Consider the following 22468-nt stretch of genomic DNA (forward strand, 5'->3'; position numbering starts at 1 on the left):
GGCATGGGCAGCACTGGCAGGTCTGGGGCATAGGGGGGACCTGACACGACCCATATTTTACTGACTTGCTCTGAGCGCATGTGGAGAAGGCAGAGAGGGCCTGGGTAGAAGCAGGGAGGCCAGGGCCTGCCCTAAGTCCAGGGCAAACGAAGGATACTGGGACCAGGGGGCAGGAGTGGGATGCTGGGAAGTGGTCAGCTTCTGGATATACTTTCAAGGTAAAAAGGTAAATCTGACAGGATTTGCTGAGGGTCATTTGTGGTTAGTGCAAAAAGGGGAGTCAGGGATGGCAGTAAGGACTTTGAGCAGCGGGAAGGACTGTCATTCACAGAGATTTGGAGGCAGATGGGTGGAGGTGAGGGGTTAGTTCATTCGTTTTGAGTCATGAATTTGAGCACCATACCAAGGGATCAGCATTCTTTCCAATCTTAGTGAGATAAGGGCCCCAGACTCTCACAAGGAAGATCTTCATGCTGAGATGAGCCCAACAAGCTCATAGCTCTCTCTCTCCCGTGACTGCAGGAGACATCAGGATTCCATCAGTGACTGTCTCTAAAGTTGGAGTTATGAATGATTTTCGTTTTTTTCATTATGCTCATATCTTCCAACTTCTCTATAATGAACACACATTGCTTTCATAATAGAAAAAATTAAAAACCAGAAGCCAACAATACAAAAGACACTGAAACAAAAGTTAAGTCTGTCCAAGATGTTGCTGGGCCTGGACAACAGGTCCTTGCAGAGGTAGAGACAGGGAATGAGAGGAGATAGATGGACTTCAGTCCCAAGTGAACAGCAAGAATGATCTGGAGGATATAAAAACCATGCCTATCTGGACGGCTGAGGAATCGCAGATGAGAAAGCCACAAAGAACTGATTTACAGAGACTTCACCAGGAAGCAGCAAGCTCCAGCAGCTCGTGGGCCAGTGCTGGGTCTGGACACAAGTGAGTGGACAAGGCCTGCCAAAGGCCAAGATACCTGAAGCCAGCAGAGCTCCTGCTGATAGCAGAGGAAATAGATCAGAGTTTAAAAGATCCTAAATGAAACAGCAATTTGCTTGACATAAAATCCTTTCATGACCCCTCTTCTCTCATTTTGATGGGGGAAGGGGGAAAGGGAGGTGAAACTGGGTAAAAGCAAGAAGAATCCATCCTTTTGGCCAAGACTAACCCCTAGGGGTCAGTGACCTTCATTTTAGTCACCTGACATAAGAAAGACCTATATTCTGGGAAAATAAACAGCAGTGCCCCTCAGTCTCCACTGCTTTTCTTTCCTTAAAAAAAAATTTTTTTAACATTTATTTATTTTTGAGAAACAGAGTGAGACAAAGTGTGAGTGGGGGAGGGGCAGAAAGAGAAGGAGGGGCAGAATCTGAAGCAGGCTCCAGGTTCTGAGCAAATGGTCAGCACAGAGCCTGATGAGGGGCTTGAACCCACGAAATGTGAGATCATGACCTGAGCCGAAGTTGGACGCTCAACTGACTGAGCCACCCGGGTGCCCCTCCACTGCTTTTCTATATACAGAGTCCAGAACAAAACAAAAACATTTAAACACTAAAGAAAAAAAAAATCAACAGAAACAAACCCACAGATGACCTTGATACTAGAACAAACCAGATAAAAATTTTAAAATAAATATTACAAATATGACCAAATATTTATAGGTAAAGATGAAAAGACTAGGTGAAGACACAGAGAATCTCAGCAGAGAAATACAAACTATAAAAAAGAAACAAAAATTTTATGGGGCACTTGGGTGGCTTAGTTGATTGACTTTGGCTCAGGTCATGACCTCATGGCTTGTGAGTTTGAGCCTTGCATCAGGCTGCTTGCTGCTGTAAGTGTGGAGCCCGCTTCAGATCCTCTGTCCCCCTCTCTCTTTGCCCCTCCCCCTACTTATGCTCTCCCTCTTAAAGTAAGAGAAGAGCACTCCCAGCCAAAAGCAGGAGCTTCTTTTAGTAAAAAAACAAAAAAACCAAAAAAACAACAAAAAAAACCCACACACATACAAAAATTCTAGACCTGAGAATTACAATATCTGAAATAAAATATATATAAGATGGCTTAACAACAGGAAAAATAAGGTATTAGAAAATAGCACTAAACTGGAAGACAGACCAATTAAAATGAACCAAAATGAAATGAGAGAGAGATAAAAGTGAAAAGCACTGAAGAGAACATTAATGATCAAGGGACAATATGAAGTCACCAACATATGTGTGTGGAATTGAAATCCCAAAATGAGACGAGAGAATGGAGAAATATTTAAAGAAATACTAAAATTTTCCAAGTTTGATGAAAAAATCTAAATCTCTAAATTTAAGAAGCTCAATAAATCGCAAAGGGATAAATACACAGAAAACCACATACCAAAGTCAAACTATTAAAAATTGAAGATAAAAGGAAACATCCTAAAAGTAACCAAAAGGAAAAACAAAAAACAGGGAACAGAAAAAGAAAATACCCCTTTGACCACTTATCTCAATTCATCTTAAGAAACACAGAGAGGCACCTGGGTGGCTCAGTGGGTTAAGCGTCCAGCTTCAGCTCAGGTCATGATCTCAAGGATGATGGGGTTGAGCCCCGTGTCAGGCTCTGTGCTGACAGTTTAGGGCCTGCTTCGGATTCTATGTCTCCCTCTCTCTCTGTCCCTCCCCTGCTTGCGCTCTCTCTCTCTCTCTCAAAAATAAACAAACATTAAAAAAAAAACAACAGAAAAAAAGCTGCCAAATTCCCTGTTAGGAAAATTAACGAGATCTGCAAAAAATACAACAGTTCTTAGGTATTCATCCAATCACCTGAAAGGGTGTGTATCACCTTACCTGGGGGCTTCCTCCAGTAGCAACTTCAGAACTATGGACACCAGGAAGGCTGCCCCTACCAAAGGTAGCAGGCCAAGAGAAATGTCTTTGTGGACAAATACAAATGCTCCCAATTACATCCCATGTGTTCTACTCTCAGAGAAATGGCTCCCTCTACTGAGATTTTGAAAAACAACAACTTCTGGGCACCACTAGGATCCTTTCAACACACACACATATATATATGTATATAGTATATAGTGTGTGTGTGTGTATGTATGCATACATACATGTATGTATGTATGTGTGTGTGTGTATATATGTATATGTATGCATATATACATATACATATGGTCACTGTGGTCTCCATGAAGCCTGGTGGTTAGGCATTAATATCACAATCTTACATACAAGGACACTGAGGCCTCAAAGGGTGAGGGGCTTGCCCAGGGTCTCCAAGCTTGTCAGCCAAGCAGCCAGGCCAAGCTCTCTCCATCTCTGATGAGCCCCACCCTCAGGAGCTGAACACAGCCAGTGTCCTACCGGCACTTCCACTCCATTCTTGCCAGCCAGTAGCCACTCCCAGCAGGCCAGGGCAGTCTCCATGCCATGCTCGTTGAACATCCGGAGGGGACCCCAACACAGATGATGGAGGAGCTGTGGGTCACAATCTGCAACCAAACAAATGCTGTTCAGAAGAAGCTTTGAACAAAGGCTGAATCCTATGCTTGCCTCCCCACATCAACAAGACAGAGCACCAGGTGGGCCAGAGATTGTTTACTTCCAACCCTGGGAAACATCACAGAGATCTCTATTGGGGGAGCTCCAGCTCACTAAAGAAGATGAAGGTAAATACTCATTTCTAAATGAGCCCAGAGTTCCCTAGTGCCTCTGTCTGTTACCTTTGCTGCTGATGAGCATTGCTGTCAGCTTGAACATGGCCTGTGTGTAGTGCTGGGGATTACTGAGATCTAATGCTGTATTCAGCTCCTGGACCATCATTTTGTTCAGGTCAGATATCTGGCCAGTGGCATCTGAGAACCGAATCATTCCATACACCTGCAAGAAGCACACTCGTCAAGAGAATCATACATAATCCAGGCATATGGGCAAGGTGTGACTAGAGTCTCACTCTCTCATACTGGAGCTTGTGGGTACAGACAGTGACAGACTTGTTTCAACAATGCTACCACTGCTCACACCTTTCTAGGGAACTTGTCTTTTAGCGCTGTGTGTAGGCATTCCCTTCATTCTAGATGGTCCCTGAGGGCAGAGACCTGGTCTTGTCAATTTCACATTTCAGTAGCAAACTCCAGGTCTGAACCATGATAGGGCTGCATGAACGTGGGCTGAATGAATACAATTAGTGACTCAACCAAGAGCATCCTTACTATTTTTAAAGTTGTACATCATCCCCCCCCCAAAAAAAAAAGTATGCTGCTCTCTTATTTATAAGACTTGACTATATAGAAAGAATCTGACTCCTTCCAAAAACCAAACCTACCCCCAAAGACAGACTTCCCACCACCACCTAGGTTATCAAAACAGGTGGAACAGGCCCTCAGAGCAATTCCCAGCAATGGAGGATGTAGGGTCAGCGTCAGCCTACTGGAGAGAGGGGCCCACCTGCCCAGGGCCCAGGAAGAGGAAGAGCAACTGCTGGAATGAGGGAGTCGCAGAGTAGGGGGGGGAAGACCCCACTCAAGACTAGGCACCAGTGGACTTGCAGGGACATCTAAATAATGGCGTAGACTAGCATCTGTGTTTTTATAGATTCAGAAACTGAGGCCCCAAGTGGTGAAGCAACTTTCTAGGCTGGGCTAAAGTGTGGCGTGGTAGACAAAAGCCCTCATAGTGATCAGATGTGGTTCCCGACCTCACTCTGCCTATGCGACTCTGGCAAGTTACTTCATTTTGAGAACTTCAGTTTCATTATCTGTGAAACTGGAATAATAGTCTGTATACCTTACTAACTGCCCCAGTTAGTACACAGCACTCAATGAATGTTTGCTGCCACTTAAAAAAGAAAAGCCAGAAAGGGGCACTTGGGTGGCTCAGTCCGTTAAGCAGTCGACTCTGGTTTTGGCTCAGGTCATGATCTCACAGTTTGTGGGTTCGAGCCCCACAATGCTGTGCTGACAGTGAAGAGCCTGCTTGGGATTTCCTCTCTTTCCTTCTTTCTCTGCCCCTCCCCGACCTGCTCTCTCTCAAAATAAATACATAAACTTAAAAAAAAAAAAAAAAAAGAAAGAAAAGCCAGAAAAATAGAAAGCTTCAGCATGGCCAGAGTATATGTACATGAGGTCATCCCTTTGCAGAGGTGGTAGGTGGTAGTCATAAATGCTGCTGACTGGGCTGGTGAGTCCCAGGGCCCCATGGCTTCAAGTCCACATAAAATGAGTAAGTTCCAGAACCTGAGCTCGTTTTCCACTGGGAGGTGACTGGCAGTAGAGTGAGAGGAGACTTTGAAAGCCTGCGTCAGGATACGTACCTCGCCTGCATAGCGGTTGCGTAGATTCAGGGATGCCATGAAATTGGAATAATCTTTCTTCACACAGGCTGGGCGCTCTGTTAGCTGAGTTGCCTACAGAGAAATATCAAGAATTATTTCAGACCATTACCACATGTTTTCTTTGTGTTCACTATGGCTAAGCTTAAGTCCAATTAAGAAGTGAAGTTCAGATCCAGAGGTTATTAAAAATCTTCTATGCTGACAAGCTAATAAAATGAAATACTTTAAAATTTTTTTTTAACATTTATTCATTTTTGAAAGAGAGAGACAGAGCATGAGTGGGGGAAGGACAGAGAAGAGAGGAAGACACAGAATTTGAAGCAGGCTCCAGGCTGTGAGTTTTCAGCACAGAGCCCGACACAGGGCTTGAACCCACGAACCACGAGACCATGACCTGAGCCGAAGTTAGATGCTTATCCAACTTAGCCCACCCAGGCACCTCAAAAAGAAATACTTTAGAACACCTTCCAGTCTGATAAGAACCAAGGAAAAAGAATTTAAAAACATTTTTAGGATGAAAAATTTTCTCTGGAAAGCAGCTTGTGATAGAACTTCACTTTGCCACCCTGACTGCTTTCATCCCAGTGGTGAACAGGTCTTTTGCAAGAGAAATAATCATCAGATCATTATGAAAATCATCATAATCTGCAATGAAAATGCTGTGAAGTTAGTGCTCCCGGACTGTCTCCTCTGTGGGTGCATGCTGGTGTGACTTGAAGATGGTGAATGGTGAAGTTGAGAGCATAGTGACAGTGAGCAGAAGCCAGCAGGGGCTTGGAGATACCCAATAGCTGCCAACAGTCTAAGAGCAGAAGACAAAAGGGGCGCACTCTGAGTACAATGGCAGCCCACAGGATGGGGAAAATATTTTCAGACCCCCCTTCACTTCCTCTGCTTCAGCTGCACCTCCCACCACTCGGGGTCCTGATGACTGCTCTCTCTTACCCTGGCTGGTCACTGCTACCATGCTCCTCACTGCCCTTCCCAACATCACTGAAGACTAAGAACATGCACTGAAGATGACCTTTCACCCCTTTAGCGCCTTTTACTATAAACCAACAAAACCTATCCACTTCTTGACATTCAGGTCCCACTGGGGAAAATGAATCTCTCAATAGTTGAAGTTTGAGGGATTATTTTTTGGAGGGAGCAGGCAGGTAGGGAGAAAGAGGGTCAAGAAAAGAAAATATGAAATTTGGGAAAACATAAGCAAGAACAAAAATACATGATTTTCTCATAAAATTATTAAGCTGGTCTATTTTGCAAAAGGTCATGTAACACTACTTTACATTTTTTGGAGACAGTGTGGCCTATGGCATCAAGCAGGCCTACACTGGAACCTGGCTCTGCCACCAACCAGCTATGACGCCCTAGGGAGGCCACTTGCTGTCCCTTAGCCTGAATATACTCCCCTGCAAAAATGCGGAAAACAATGGCCTTCTCACCAGGGATTCCGTGATATCTGCGCAGCCCCCAGACAGCAAATGGCCTGCACTGCAGCCTACCTCCCTCCCTGGTAGAACTACTCCAACTGTTTCGGCTCAGATGTCTGGTGCAGTGTGATGGGGAGGGCAGCCCTACAGGAGTTTTCTGACAGTCTCTATGCAGCAAGAGCCACTGGCCTGAGACCATGCTTCTCAAACACCCCCTAGGAGCTGCTCTTCCCTGAATGCCATGGGGAGATGTCACTCTGGTGGCCAGCAGGCTCCTGTACTTTTCATGGAGCAGGGGCAGGTTGGCCAGGATCTCCATTACAACCAACAATCAGAACACACAATACATATATCCTTTCCTCCTCAGCAATAGAAAAGGGAAAACCACACCTAAATCTCTTTTTCTACAAAAAAAAGATTTAAATCTTTTAGGAAAAACTGACCTCTTACAAGCTAGCCTAGAAGAGGACAAGGAGTTGTCAAAGGCATTCTAAGGCATTCCCACTTCTGGCCTCTGCTTGTGTCCTCAGAGTGGTGGAGACCCAGCTCAGGGAGCTGATCTTACGCCGCTGGGCCTGGCCTGTGAGCACAGGGTGTGCTGGTGACACTGGTATCTTCAGAGAACATGGAGTGACCTCTGTGAGAGCTCTGAGGATGACACGGGCTGTGAGAAGACACTGGCTACCTGTGGCACTGCCCCAGCCTCCACAAGGAGGCTGAGAGCCCCCAGCCCGCCTAATGGGCTCCTCCCTTCCTGCTTAGACTTGTGGCCATGGTGAGAAGTGGCAGCGCCATCCTCCCTCCTCTGCACCCCCACCCTATCATGTCAAAGACATGATAAAAGACAGGCAGCAGCCTCTCCACCTCTCCACCCCGAGAGAGAGAGTTAAGAGGCACAGAGTTAAGAAGCACATAGCCACACTTGCCTGAGACAGACATCATGGTAGGCCCTAAGGCTGGGAGACACCAACATGCAACACCGCCAGTCAGATCACCTGCTGTCAATCTGCTACTTTGATCCGAAACTCTGATTTAACTAAGAAAGCACTACTTCACGGACGTGCTGCCCTCTAAAGTGATCTTCAGTGGAACAAGACCAAGTTGAAGATGTGTGTGCCAGTATGCTTTGGCACCTGCTGAAACAGGAAAATCCAGCAAATGTTTCCAATCAACATGACTATAAGATAATGCTGACCTTGTCTCAAAGAGATCAGTTTCCTTCCTTGTGGATACACAGAAATCCAAATCTGATATCATTAATGAATCAAGAAACAGTAAGGATGGGGAGCCTGGGTGGCTCAATTGGTTAAGTGTCCGACTTCGGCTCAGGTCATGATCTCATGGTTTGTGGGTTTGAGCCCTGCGTCGGGCTCTGTGCTGACAGCTCAGAGCCTGGTGCCTGCTTCAAATTCTGTGTCTCTGCCCCTCCCCCACTCATGCTCGGTCTGTCTCTCAAAAATAAATAATATTGAAAAAAAAAAGAAAAGAAAGAAAGAAACACAGTAAGGAAATGCCTGTTCTACTAACCTACTCTCTCTGAACCTGAGTATCTTACATGGGATTCCAATCTGCCTACTGCTAGCATGGCCGCATATATCAGAAAAAGCTACATATCAGCTTTGGTCTTGCCCCTCATATTGTGGCTCCCATTGCTGAAGGAGACTCCTGTTCCTCAGGAGGCACACACATACCCCGAGAGTGGTGTTCTGCTTGTTGTAGCCAGCAAAGTGAAGGATGCTTTCGGTGGCCATGGCCAGCCCCGTGTGCTGGGACAGTCCTGACACCCAGTTCTGATGTTTGTTCAGATATTCCTGAAGTCAGAAAAAAAAAAAGGCTGTTTTACTTTAAAGGTAAGAATAATACTTTATAAAATAAAGTGTGAGGTAGTAGAGCAAACATTGGTTCCAATGTTGGGTCCATCCCTTGCTGTGGGACCTTCAATAAATTAAAGCCCCCCCCTTCCCCAACTGACTCTTGCTCATGTGTGAACGAGGACGATTTCCCCAGAGTGGCAGGCACACAGTAAATGTGACAGGACTGTTTATTCTTTGGACACATCCTTGCTGAGAATCTGCCACCTGCCAAGTCCTGTGCTAGATACCTGGAAAACAGTTGTAGAGTTCTAGTCCCACTGTCAACACGCAGGCAGTTGTACTGCTTGCCTGAGCAGCCCTGCTGTGAAGGAGCGACCCAACAAACAGCTGGAAGGCAGAGTAAGGGCCAGAATCTGCCTGGCCAACTAGTGGAAGGGGACACCTGGCAGAGCGTGGAGATGTGAGAAGGGCTTCTGCTCTGGGGACCATCAGGGGTCAGGGGTTAGCACTGCAGGAGCAACAAGTACAAGGGCTAGATGGCAGGCAGCCAGCCTGGGCCAGAGATGGGCCAGGCCTGAAAGGCCTTGTGTGCCAGGTGGAGTTTAGAGTGAGGCACAGGACTCCCCTCAGGAAAGTGCATGTGAGCACTGAGTTACAAAACTGTGCCAGTGGTTTTGGAGGGTTTATGGAGCCCCAGAAACCCAACCATGGACCCCGTGGCGATGGGGAGTGGCTAATGAGCAAAGGTAGCAGATTTGCTATTGACACAGGCCCAGCATGGTGGATGACTCAGGACAGGCTACAGTGACGTGTCCAGGCGGGTCGGGGACACTAAGGGTAGGCAGTGAGGGCCTGACAGGAGGTGGGGTAGGGTTCAGACAGACTAGATGTCCAGGGGAAGGGAAACAGAGCCTGAGGCAACACCAAAGGGAGGCCTGGTAGAAGTACCAAGACCAATTCAAGCCTCAAGCTTGTTCATTTTCCACTCCTTTCTTGGGCCATGGTTGAAGAAATAAACAGCTCTCCCAATTAAGGCCTTTTTTTTTTTTTTGCTTAATGAACCCTTTTAGGAATGAAAGGGGCTTCCCCTGTTTAGAGCTCAGCCTTGGGAGCTGACGCCCCTTTCCTCCATGTGAACCAAAAGAAAAGTCAGTTCCCAAAAAGGAACAGTTTGAAAAAGTACCACAGTCTGAAGAATACTAGTGGATCCACTAGACAGTGACAGCTGTCAAGCTATAGGCATGGCCTAGTTACCAGGCCCATCGCTGTCCAGCTTAGCTGCTGAGTGCCTGACAGAAGGCTCCATTTTTTTCATTTCCCCAATTGCTCTAACCTCACCACTCCTACATCTTTGTGGAAGGAAGAACTTTAAGGCAACACAAGGCACCACCCATGGGTTCTTGCAAAATGTGTTTCCAAACAGCCTCCAAGCTGCTCGGTCCTTCCTGGATTCTGAACACAGAAACACTTTGGAACTAGCTTTATCTTAACAAATGTTGCTGAGGTCAACTTCACATGCTCCTCTAGATGCACCTTCTCTTTATTAAGCCAGATTTCTTCTAGTGGGATTTTTCTTCTTTAATCCCTTTTCAGGTGACTTTTTCCTCTCATGAATTGTGGTATTTTTGGTCCATCTCTGCCTGACCAGAATAATGGCTCACTTTGTAGTCATTTGTGTTCACACGTCAGCACTTTGGTCTGCAAAGGCTCATGTGCAACTCCACATACAGCCTAGATAGGGCTCTAATGGGACAGCAGCCTCACTCCAGCTCCGGCATTCGGCAGAGGTGCTGCTACTAGACTGGCAGGCCTCCTCACTCGCGCCCGGCCTGCCACACACCTGGCACCTACCTGGTGTGAGTGGTCAGTTCCCTGGGTCTGCCTGCCCACAGATCCCATCACACCTGCCCCGCTCACCCACAACCAGTACCCTTACCCCACAAGGTGTTCCTAACAAATAGCAGCCTCTGAGGTCTCTGTTATTCCCAGACACTAGGCTAATGTTTTTGGTCTCTGTTTATGCACATTAGCGCTGTTTCTATTTTGAGTTCACAGTCTATGAAAGTTCTCTGGATCACTGGAAGGAGCTTAACAAAATTGCTTTTTGGTGATTTCAAGAAAGTACCTGTAAGTGGGACTTGGTGACCGTAGGTGCCCACTTCATTGCCTCCTGTAGGATCATTCCACAGCGCGCCGCGAAGTCCTTCACGATGCTCTGGAAGAGGGTGTGATCAAGCCGAGGTCAGTGTATCTGGGCTGTCAGAGGATGTCAGCTACAAACTGTATTTAGTTACTTTTGAGGGCTGAAGTCATACCCCTAAAATGCATGTGTTGAAGCCCTAGCCCCCACTACCTCAGAATGTGACTGTATTTGAAGATGGTGCCTTTAAAGAGGTAATTAAGGTAAAATGGTATCATATGAGTGGACCCTAATCCAATCTGACTGTGTCCTCGTAAGAGAAGATTAGGACACAGGCACAGAGGGAAGACATGTGAGGACACAAGAACACGACAACCATCTAAAAGCCAAGGAGAGAGGTGTCTGAAGAAACAACCCCGCCAACACCCTGACCTCAGATCTCCAGCCCCCAGCACTGTGAGAAAATAAATTTCTGTTATTTAAGCCACTCAGTCTGTGGTACGTAATCATGGCAGCCCTAGCGAATGATTAGAGTGACTATGTTCTAACACTGAGCCTTGGGGTATAGGGCACAGACATCCTGGTCTGTGGTCCTGGTGTAAGGCTGGGCGGCAGGGCCTACACTAACAGTGCCTCACACGGCCACTGGGCAACATATGTCCTGAGTCATTAACTGAAGGAGAACGCAGGCCATGGCAGGTAAGAACCAGTGCAGGGGCCTCGTCACCGTGTGGGGAACTCCCTGCCCACAGCTGGAGGCCCAGAGGTTGGGACATGACCTGGCCCTAGGTCTGAGCTGTGGTCTGAGCTGAGCTTCAGTCAGCCACCATGAGGGCTCTGAGTCAGACCTCGCACAGCACAGCCTCCTTATCCGGAGCTACTTACTCCATCTATTTCCCACAGCACCACAAAAGGCGAAGTCGTTCCTCACTACCACAATGACAGGTAGTCTGCACACCTCACAGCAGTGAAGTTCATCTGACAGTCATACTTGCTCAGGCAGCTTTGAGAAGCTATAAACTGACAGGCAGCAGAAAACCTCTTTGGCAGCTGAACTAAGAAAGGGCTTAGAGTCAACACGGCTGTGGGGCAGGAGGAAGCTTAGTAGACAGTCCCAGCTGGGAGTGAGTCAGCACCCCACTCATATTGTGAGACTTTCTCTCCTGCGGGCTGGGAGAGAACGCTCACACCTTAAACTTCTGGGGACTGAATGACACAGTGTGTGCAATGTGCCAGCCCTGACACTAGAGAAGGCAATGAAAATGGCTGTTAATTAGGAGACGGCTGCCACCTACCTCTCGGGCTTCACAGGTGTCTGGAACAGTGATCCGATAGGGGGCGTCAGGAATGTCGTAGTAAGGCTGGTCCTTGTGAATGTCCTGAAAACAACCAAGCTCCCTTTTCCAAACCGCCTTCCCTGGGTGCCTCTGCTCATGCTGGGCAGCGGTGTTTGCCTCCATTCCCCACACCTGTCCGGTCTGTGACAGGCTTCCAAACTTACTGCAGCTCATTGGTAAAGGCCAGGACGGGATCTGGCTTCCCCACCCCCAATTTGGCCACTTGCAGCATAAATCAGGCTCTGGTATATGACAGGGACACTCACAGCGCTCAATGACAGTGACAGGGTCTGGAGGATGTCCAGCATGGTCTTCAGCACTGTCCCGCTCCAGAGCAAGTGGGGAAACCTGCACAGACAGCCATATCTCAGGGTCCAGGAGACAAATCTTCAAGGAATCTGAGTTCCTTAAAGTGCTGCCTCGAGGGGTGGGGCAGGGTGGGGTAAAAGCCCCACCTCCTGCTGCCCAGCTGACGGTTGGAGGAGGTCAGGAGGTCTCCCAGGCAGGGCACTCTGTCAGAAACACCCCCTAGGCACTTGCCAGTCCCACTCTTCAGAGCCTAGATGTGGCCTCACGTGACCTGCTCTCAACCTAACACTGATACTGGCTGGGACATGCTCCCTCACTCCCCAAAGTGATCCTCCTTGTTTTTGACCAGGGGTCCCCAATATTTTCACATGATGGCAAAATAGAAAATGGCCATATTTGCATGACACTCTAGCTCAAAGAGAAGAAGCTGCTCCTGGATGTGGTGGCCAGGGTGAGGGGAGCAGACTCTGTATAGCTGTGACTCATCATGGCCCTCTGCTTAGGAGGTCCAGCTCAGACACATGTCATACACGTGCTAGACTTGCTTTCTGGCCCTGCCTAGACCAGGCGCACAGCACCTGCAGCAGGCTCCAGAACTCCTGGACGCTTGCATGGAGCTGAGGGCAGGCCCAGCGTGGCTGTTTGCTGCCTCTGGCCTTTACATTGCAGACAGGCTGGTCCAGCCCACCTTTGAGGGTTCTCGTCCATGTGGGGGCATGTCCCTTGAAAGTCTGCTTTGGCTCCCAGCACAGAGAGCCTGGAGTGGAAAAAGGTCTGTGTGGGCTCTCCTTCCTCTCTGAGGAGCCTGGAAGACACTGATTCTACCAGGGACCTCTGGCTGGGCTCTGGGGTAGGAGATATCGCTTAGGATGGCTGTGAGCTTCCCAGAGTGAGCCCAGAGAGGCCCTGTGGCAGGGGAGGGTGGGATGCAGAGACACAGAGACATAACACCCCTTGTCAGGAGCTGCACTGTAAGTAACATCAATAGCTCAGAGTAAGTAGAGGTTTCAGGACCAAACTTCAGACCCTGCAGCAAATTCCATGACATTCTGAGGGAGGCCGCATTGCCATTTGAGAGTTTAAATTCTGACTCCAATTTTGCTGCATTGATAATGTAAGGACGGTTCTTCCCTGATTCTAAACCTAGAGGCGTGCGCACACATGCGGGCTCACACACACACACACACACACACACACACACACACACACACACACAGCATTAGAAGGAAAATGAGCTTACTTATCCACTAGACCAGACAGATACTTGTCTGCCACCCTCCGTATCCTCTTGTGAATGTGGTTGAAGTTCACCAGGAGAAACTGCGCATGCCGCTCCAGCTCTTCCTCATTTTCCTTGGTCTTAGCCTGGAGATTCAGAAGAGACAGGTACAATAGGCGCCCTCCACATGCTTCCAGCAGACACATGCTCGCGCTCTGACAAGGCTTACTTTATCTGCCATCATGTTTAGGAAGGCATCAAATACTTTGTCTGCGACGGCAATCACACACTGCATCATCCCTGAAATGAGGAGGGAGTTTCCATGGGTCAGAAGCATCAAGAGAAAGAGACCAATCCCGGCTACTTTCAAACATAGTGTTTAGAAATGATTTTGGATTACAGACAAATGGCAGAGAGAGCACACAGTTCCCACATACCCTGGACCCAGTTTCTCCTGATATTAGCAGCTCAACTTGTCAAAACTAAGAAGTCGACACTGATATACCGTTAGCTCAACTTCAGGCTTTATTTGGATTTCCTGTTTTCCCACTAATGTCCCTTTTCTGTCCCAGGATCTAATGAAGATGCCATGTGCTATTACCCATCAGGTCTCCTTTGTCTCACACAATCTGTGCTGATTCCTTGGTCTGTTCTTGCCTTTCATGAACCTGACACTTCTGAAGAGCACAGGCATTTTGTAGGATGTCCCTCAATTTAGGTGTGTCTGATGTTTGCCTGTGATTAGACTAAGGTTACAGGCTTTTAGGAAAATCCCACAGAGGTGAAGTGGTTTTGTTGCATAGTAGCAGGAGTGTGTGAAATCAGTATCTCCTACCACTGGGGAGGATGACCTTGATCGCTTGGGTACAGTGGTGTCTGCCAAGTTTCCCCCTGTCCAGTTACTACTTTTCTCTTTCCATGCTCTACTCTTCAGAAGGGAGTCACTGAGTCCAGCCCACACTCAGGGAGGGGAATTAAGCAGCAGCTCCTGAAGAGAATGTAGGCATAAGAAAAACCGCCACAGTAACTGGAAAATACCCTGGGTAAGATACTTAAATGTGTTGATTTTTTTCTTTTTTTGTATTAAGTAGGCTCCACACCCAGTGTGGAGTTCAATGCAGGGCTTGAACTCACAACCCTGAGATCAAGACATGAGCTGAGATCAAGAGTCAGATGCTTAACCGACTGAGCCATCCAGGTGCCCCTGGGGAAGATACTTTGAGGTCATGCAGACATCTCATTTCTCTTCAAGATTTTGCCCACATTTTAGTATCTGTCAGTGGGATGTGCTTGCAGAAGGCACTCTGGCTCTCACTAGGATTTTGTTTTCTTCATTTTTTCTACTTTTAGTAATTGGGATTCTGTAAGGAAGTTCTGTCCCTCTTTCCCCATGTTTGATGTATTCAATCATCTAATCAGTATAGACTCATAGATATTTATTTCAGTCACTGGGTCATAATCCAATACTGTCATTATTTGCTGCCCAAATTGTTCCAGCTTTGGCCATTGAGAACTCTTTCGGGGAGACTCAAGTCCTTGTGACATGCCCACATCCCTTTTCTTTTCTTCTTCCTTTCCCTTTTTTTCCTTTCACAGGACCTTCCTTTCTGGCACTACAAGGTGTCCCAGGCTCATCTTGTATTTTCCCTGCCCCAATTCTCTGTAGAATCAACCTTTTTTTCCTTGGACACTTGGTTCCTTTTAATGCAGAATGGTATTTAGAAAGCAAGATCTGAGCACTGGATGTGCTTGTTGCCACCAGAGTACAAAGCAGATTTTTTTTCAAGTTTATTTATTTTGTGAGAGAGCGAGTGAGTGGGGTAGGGGCAGAGAGAGAGGGAGAGACAGAGAATCCCAAGAAGGCTGCACACTGTCAGTGCACAGAGCCCAGTGAGGGGCTTGAACTCATGAACCGTGAGATCATGACCAGAGCTAAAATCAAGAGTCAGATACTTAACTGACTGATCCACCCAGGCGCCCCTACAAGGCAGATTTTAAAAAGCAACAGTACAGCACAAGCATCACAGTGCTGATGTAATAAAGTGCTGCTTGCCCACCAGTGCTGTCCCACTTATCCAGTGTCCTTTTTTTTTTTTTTTTTTTTTAAAGATTTTATTTGGGGGTGGCACAGTTGGTTAAGCATCTGACTCCTGATCTCAGCTCAGGTCATGACCTTACAGTTTGTGAGTTTGAGCCCTCCATTGGGCTCTGCACTGATGGCATGGAGCCTACCTGGGATTTTGTCTCTCTTTCTCTCTGCCCCTCTCACTTGTGCGCACGTTCTCTCTCAAAGTAAATAAACTTAAAAAAAGTTTTCTTTAAGATTTTTTAAAAAGTCATCTCTACACCCAATGTGGGGCTTGAACTTACAGACCCTAGATCAAGAGTGGCATGCTCTACCAAGTGCGCCAGCCAGGAGCCCCATCCAGTGCCTTTAGGCTGGCTAAATGACAGAGCTGTAAGGTCAGCAGGGCAGAGAGATAAGGAGGTGCCGCACCTCTGTGCCCCAGGCAAAGCACAGAGCCGGAAACACAAAGATGCATCGCATATGTGTTTTTTATGAGGATAAATGGGCCCCCAAAGCTCTCAGACATGGAAAATGATTAGTGTGACGTGGACAGATGCCCAAACAGGGAGAGGCTACTTTCTCAGAAGTTGGGTTGGTGGATGAAATCTTGTTTGGAGGGGTGTGTTTAGTGTAGTATCTTTTCATATAGCTCTAAGGAAACTGAAACTGTAAGTTTCTAATAAAAAACAATCAGATAGTAGTGGTCAGATGCCAGTCATCAACGCCCAGTAGCCTCTCTGGAGATTTTTACTTAAAAACAGCCACTTTGCTTTTTGCACTTTCCTTTTACACTTTAGCTTGGGACTACCTCGGTCTTAGTCTGCACTGACTGACTAGGCAGCTGGCAGGCTGCATTCCAAGAACACATGGAGGCTGGGCTCACACCTGCACAGAGGAGGTGCCAGCCCTCCCCTTCGCAGGCTGCTAGATGCTTCTTATAACCTCCTTCCTGCTTGGTTCTGAAAACTCATGAGTAACACATCTCCATAGACATGTCCTTCCCACCTCTCATGTTTTAGGAGAGAAAAGGAAGAGGAAAGTACACTCAGTAAATATACATTTATTGGCTTAACCTAAGTGCCATACTCAGAACAAAAACAAATAACCCATTTGGAAATCATGTGGAAGAGTATGGTGTACTGTGAAAATTAAAAAGTGTCCATAAGGTGCACATCAGTTCCCAGTGCAATTATGACAAAGTAACAGAAAAAACAGACCTTAGGAGAGAGAGGATGACATTTAGCTTTAGAAAGGTATCTTATTCTGTCTATAGATACTCTCAATAGGAGGCTGGCAAAATGTGGTAGGTTCTTAGGCACCTTTGGGCTAGTAATCTCAATTTTTTTGTTGCCTACCTTCCCTCCTAGAGCCAAAGAAGCTCAGGGTGACCCAACTGTCTAGCACAAAACAACTGTTATATAAACAATGGGCATCTGGGTGGCTTGGTCGGTTTGGCCTCTGACTCTTGGTTTTAGCTCAGATCATGACATCACAGTTTGTGAGTTTGAGCCCCATGGAGGACTCTGCACTGGCAGTGTGAAGCCAGCTTGGGATTTTCTGTCTCCTTCTCTTTGTGCCCCTTTCCTGCTTTCTTTCTCAAAAATAAATAAATAAACATTAAAAAACAAAACAATGGGTGGATGGACAAGGGGAACAAATCAATGAACAGCTCAGTCAGTGGTTAACAGTGTCTCTACTATACTCTCAAGTGGTCCTTGGGCATGTGTGTGGGACTCTCTGAATGTGGGGCTTCCTCTTCCTGTGTCTACACCCTGGTGGGAGGGGTTTCCTACCTTACAAAATTGCTTGCCTGCACCTCCCACCATGGCCTCTAAAGAGCTCCTCCTCCTCTAATCCTTCCCCCTACTGCCAGCAGGGGGAGCTTCCAGAACCCATACACTACTTCCTTGCCTACTCCACAAAAATAAATAAACGCACCTAATTTCCTGACTGTCATGTAGGAGTGATGTGATAAGGGTTCTATAAAGGACTTACTGGACAAAGGTCTTATATGAAGCAGCACCTCAGAACCTTGGGGTGATTTTATTTTTTATTTTTAAAAAGTTTTATTTTTACGTAATCTCTAGACCCAAGGTGAGACCCAAATTCATAACCTGGAGATCAAGAGTTGTACTCTCCACTGACTGAGCCAGCCACGTACCTCCTTGGGGTGATTTTTAAAAGGATTTCTTCAAGGACTGATTTTTCAACAATAGGAAAAATGGCAGAAAAATTATCTGGGGATTAATTCTCTACTGGCAAGAACAAGTTGATAGATTCTTCAGAGTGCCAATGACTTCTGGCATGGAAAGGTCTCCTCTCTACTTAATAATAAATTTATTGATTTTAAGAATTGTCAATTAGCAGTCTTTGAAATATTTACCCACACAGTTAATCAATCAGAACTCATGGCCATAATGTACCCAAATATTTAAGCACAATTATAAAACTGATCAAGTTCTTCTAAGCATATAATTAAAACATAGGTCTAACATTTCAGAGTCTCATATTTTTAAACACTTTAAAAATCAACACAGAGACCAAAGCAATGATGCTTAAAACCTGTCAGTGTCCTTATACTCAAACTGGTTAAACAGTGCCTATACTATGCATTTAATTTTTTTCTTTGCTATCTTTTTTAAATGTTTATTTTTGAGAGAGAGACACAGAGTGCGAGTGGGGGAGGGACAGAGACAGAGAGGGAGACACAGAATTGGAGGCAGGCTCCAGGCTCTGAGCTGTCAGCACAGAGCCCGACGCAGGGCTCAAATCCACAAAGTGTGAGATAATGACCTCAGCAGAAGTCAGACACCCAACGGAGTCACCCAGGTACCCCTATTTTTTTTTTTAATGTTTATTTATCTTTGAGAGAGAGACAGAGAGACAGAGAGAGACAGAGAGAAACAGAGAGAGACAGAGTGTGAGTGGGGGAAGGGCAGAGAAAGAGGGAGACACAGAATCTGAAGCAGGTTCCAGGCTCTGAGCTGTCAGCACAGAGCCCGATGTGGGCTCGAACTCATGGACCGTGAGATCATGATCTGAGCCGAAGTCGGACGCTTAACTGACTGAGCTACCCAGATGCCCCTGTTATCTCAATTTTAATAGCTCTTCTTATTTTCATTCCTATTCTTATCTTAGGTTTGCCCTACTAGAATTCCAGTAAGTATAATATTTTAGTACCATCAGAGAGTTTCAATTATTTCTCTGTTTTCCCAGGAGTTTGCTTTTAGGACTGGTTGCAGCTGAGACCCTCTGTGCACTCAGGATCTGAGGACATTTGCATCATAGGACTTGCAAGTCTTTGTGTTTCATATAGATTTTCCTATTCTGAAACCTTCCCAGAAATGATGTGGCCCTTAAATCGGATGTTGCCCACAGGTCCTGACCTGCTGCCCTGACATTCTGACCTGGCCTGATGACACCACTGGAAACATTCATGGTCCTGAGCAGGGTCTCCTTATAACCAGCATGAACCATACTGAGGCATGAAGCCCTCGTGGAAGGTCTGGGTATCCTCACAATGAACTCTCTAATAGCTACTCTCAGCTAACAGAGCACTTTTAACTAGCCATTCTGTGGGATGTCTCTGCCTATCACCTGCTGGGCACCCTTTCTACCTGTCAACTCTTGGAGACCAGGCATGACTTTATCGTGGGTGCCATGTCTCTCCTTGAACTGTGTAGCTCTTTCTTTGTGTTCCCTCTTTCCTGATTACATAAGAGAAACAACAACCTATCTCTACTTCACAAATACTTAGTGGAAAAAACAAACATTAGATATATATATATCCTATGTATTATGTTATCACTACATATTATATCATAACATATATATAATATGTTATGTGTGTTATGTTATATGTGTGTATACACACACACACATTAGCATAACATATATATGTTTTTTAGCATAACATATATATATGTTTTATATATATATATATAAAACCTAGTATATTTGGATATACACATCCTAGTATATTTGCCCTTCTTTTAAGCAAAATATGTATTCATGTTCAAATTATGATACTTTGCCCACTGGGAGTCCTTTTATTTTTTTAAAATATTTATTTTTGAGAGAGAAAGAGAACGTGCAAGTAGGAGAGGGGCAGAGAGACAGGGGGACAGAGGATCTGAAGTGGGCTCTGCACTGACAGCAGCGAGCCTGATGTGGGGTTTGAACTCATGAACTATGAGATGACCTCAGCCAAAGTCAAACGCTCAATCAACTGAGCCACCCAGGCACCTAGGAGTCCTTTTAAATTGGTTCTTAGTCCTCTTTGCCTGCTCTGGACATTTTTCCTATCTATCTATCTATCTAAACATTTATTTATTGGGGGGGGAGGGGCAGAGAGAGGGAGACAGAGGATCCGAAGCAGACTCTGCCCTGTGAATGCAGAGCCCAATGCAAGGCTTGAACCCGTGAACCATGAGATCATGGCCTGAGCCAAAATCAAGAGTCAGCTGCTTAACTGATTGAGTTAAGCCACCTAGGTGCCCCTACTCTGGACATTTAAAAAGCATAACTGCTCCCTGGCAACAATAAGATGCTCCAGGTTCATCAATGATTATTTGAGAAGCCCAGGATCCTTTCAGCATGGGATAGTATTAGAGACTGAAATTTGGGGGCTAGAGCATACTCAAGCATTGAGGGTAGGCAAGAGTGATGCTCCTTAAGGCTATATGGTTATGTTATACATTTTTGTTGTTATTTTTAAAAATTTATTTTTTATTTTTTATTTAAAAAAAAAAATTTTTTTTTAAACATTTATTTTTGAGACAGAGAAACAGAGCATGAACGGGGGAGGGGCAGAGAGACAGGGAGACACAGAATTGGAAGCAGGCTCCAGGCTCTGAGCTGTCAGCCCAGAGCCCGACGCGGGGCTCGAACTCACAGACTGCGAGATCGTGACCTGAGCTGAAGTCGGACGCTTAACCGACTGAGCCACCTAGGCGCCCCTAAAAAATTTTTAAATATTTTACATTTTGAGAGACAGAGACAGAGCATGAGTGGGGGAAGGGCTGAGAGAGTGAGAAACAGAATCTGAAGCAGGCTCCAGACTCTGAGCTGTCAGCACAGAGCCCAATGTGGGGCCCGGACCCACAAACTGCAAGATCATAACCTGAGCTGAAGTCGAACGCTCAGCCAGGTGAGCCATCCAGGTGTCCCTTGTTTTTTAAAGGCAATAGAAGTTTACTAAATATACTGCAAGAGAGTGGCAGGCAGGACAGCAGAGAAGAGGCATGAGGCAGTGGTGTGGAATATACTGCTAAAGTTCTATGTTTTATACTGACCTTTCCAATGTAGTATGTAACTTCATAAAACTATTTTCTTCACAAAGACAGAAAATTGGTAGTATTCCTTTCTATACTATTAAAGCTCAATTCATCATTAGAGTACCACAATAATCGACTTACCAGATTTGTCTTTCTGAATAGCTTTATCTTCAAAGTAGCAGAACATTACCTGGAAGCGGTCAGGATCTGTTGAACGTAGTACCCTAGCAAGGAGGACAGTTTTGAGTAAATTTTAAAAAATCCAGGCCCTCCCTATCACAGATTTGGTACTGCCCAGAACTGCTGAGGCCATGAGGAACCAAGTGTCATAGACTCACATGGACTTTCTGGAGGACAATATCCACCATCTGTCATAACATTCCCACACTGTTCACCCAGCAACCCACCACTAATGATGCATCTTAAGGGTAATGTGCACAACAGTGCTGGCTGAATATCCATCAGTAGGAAACTGGTCAGCGACACCAAAGTACACCTATTCAGTGGCACAACATGCAGTCACCAAAATGAAAGATAACTCCAGAAAAACATCGAAGATGCACTATTACATGAGAAAGCAAGGTGTGGAGAAAATGGATACAGCATAATGTTAGTGACAGGTTTCCGAAAGGCCTCCATGTGCCTTCTGTGTGTAGGATATTTATGTTTGCATTTAAAATTTCTAGAAGGAAAAGTAAAACTATCAACAGCGGGTATCTCTGAATTCAGGGCCTGGGAAGTGAGACTTGTAGTTTTCATCTTTAGCGTCTTCTGTACCATTTCAATATTTTCCTTCTCTTTTTTTGGTTTATGCATCGTTTTTATTTTCAAAGTAAAAAATATCTTTTACTTTGGGGCAAAGATAGAAAAAGAAATGCATGCACTTGAACCATAGTCCCTGTGAAGGGCCATTCAGAGTTTGGGGGGCTCCACTAAGATAGTGCGGCACATGTGCACACAGGCAAGCACTTGGTGGAGTCTATCTGTGGGCTTCTGCACCAACCTTTTGTGAGTCAAACTGCAGTAGGGCAGGCTGTGTGGCTTTAAGTGCATGCATTCTCAAGTGTTCACGTTCACACAGCTTTTATGTAATTGCTCACATTGTCCACCTCGCTGTTTTAACATTCTCCTAATAACCAGTGGCTGGGAGTCTGAGCCAGGTTCTTGAATAAAGGCTTCAGGGTTGCTTCTCTGTGCTAACAGTGCTCGCAGAGGCCTGGCAGGCAACCTGGAGTGGGAACTGGGTTCTTGGGAGCTGCCTGTGGGCCGTCCCCTTATGGTCCTGCTCTACCAGCCCACTCAACAGCCTGTCGTGAGACCCCATTCGTGGGCACACTTGTGGGGAAGCAGGAGACAGCCCTGCTGGCGGGCACATGAGGCTGAGAGGGTCTGGAGACATCGCTTGTAGCCATTCAACTTAGGAGCAAACAAGGTTTTTGATCTGTGTTGGTTTGCTTGTTTTGTTTTGGTTGGGTTTCTCTTTGAAAATACACTCTTTATAATAAAAAGGATGAGAGAACTACACTAAGATGCTATAGGGAATGGTGGTGAGGTGAGT

The 22468-nt window shown here is 46.0% G+C and overlaps 1 protein-coding gene across 1 annotated transcript in view; it reads right to left on the reverse strand.

Moving 5' to 3' along the window:
* PI4KA (phosphatidylinositol 4-kinase alpha) overlaps positions 1–22468 on the reverse strand; it is a 113497-nt gene that overhangs the window by 22077 nt on the left and 68952 nt on the right. Inside the window, exons 23-32 of the mRNA XM_049619722.1 lie at positions 21052–21134; positions 13796–13866; positions 13588–13712; positions 12305–12386; positions 11997–12080; positions 10687–10776; positions 8439–8558; positions 5294–5386; positions 3705–3861; positions 3346–3473 (exon numbers count right to left, since the gene is read on the reverse strand). Of these exons, the coding sequence (XP_049475679.1) occupies positions 3346–3473; positions 3705–3861; positions 5294–5386; positions 8439–8558; positions 10687–10776; positions 11997–12080; positions 12305–12386; positions 13588–13712; positions 13796–13866; positions 21052–21134 (1033 nt within the window). The remainder of the gene's footprint in view (positions 1–3345; positions 3474–3704; positions 3862–5293; positions 5387–8438; positions 8559–10686; positions 10777–11996; positions 12081–12304; positions 12387–13587; positions 13713–13795; positions 13867–21051; positions 21135–22468) is intronic.

The sequence above is a fragment of the Panthera uncia genome (genome assembly GCF_023721935.1).
Source record: "Panthera uncia isolate 11264 chromosome D3 unlocalized genomic scaffold, Puncia_PCG_1.0 HiC_scaffold_8, whole genome shotgun sequence".
Taxonomy (NCBI): Eukaryota; Metazoa; Chordata; class Mammalia; order Carnivora; family Felidae; genus Panthera; species Panthera uncia.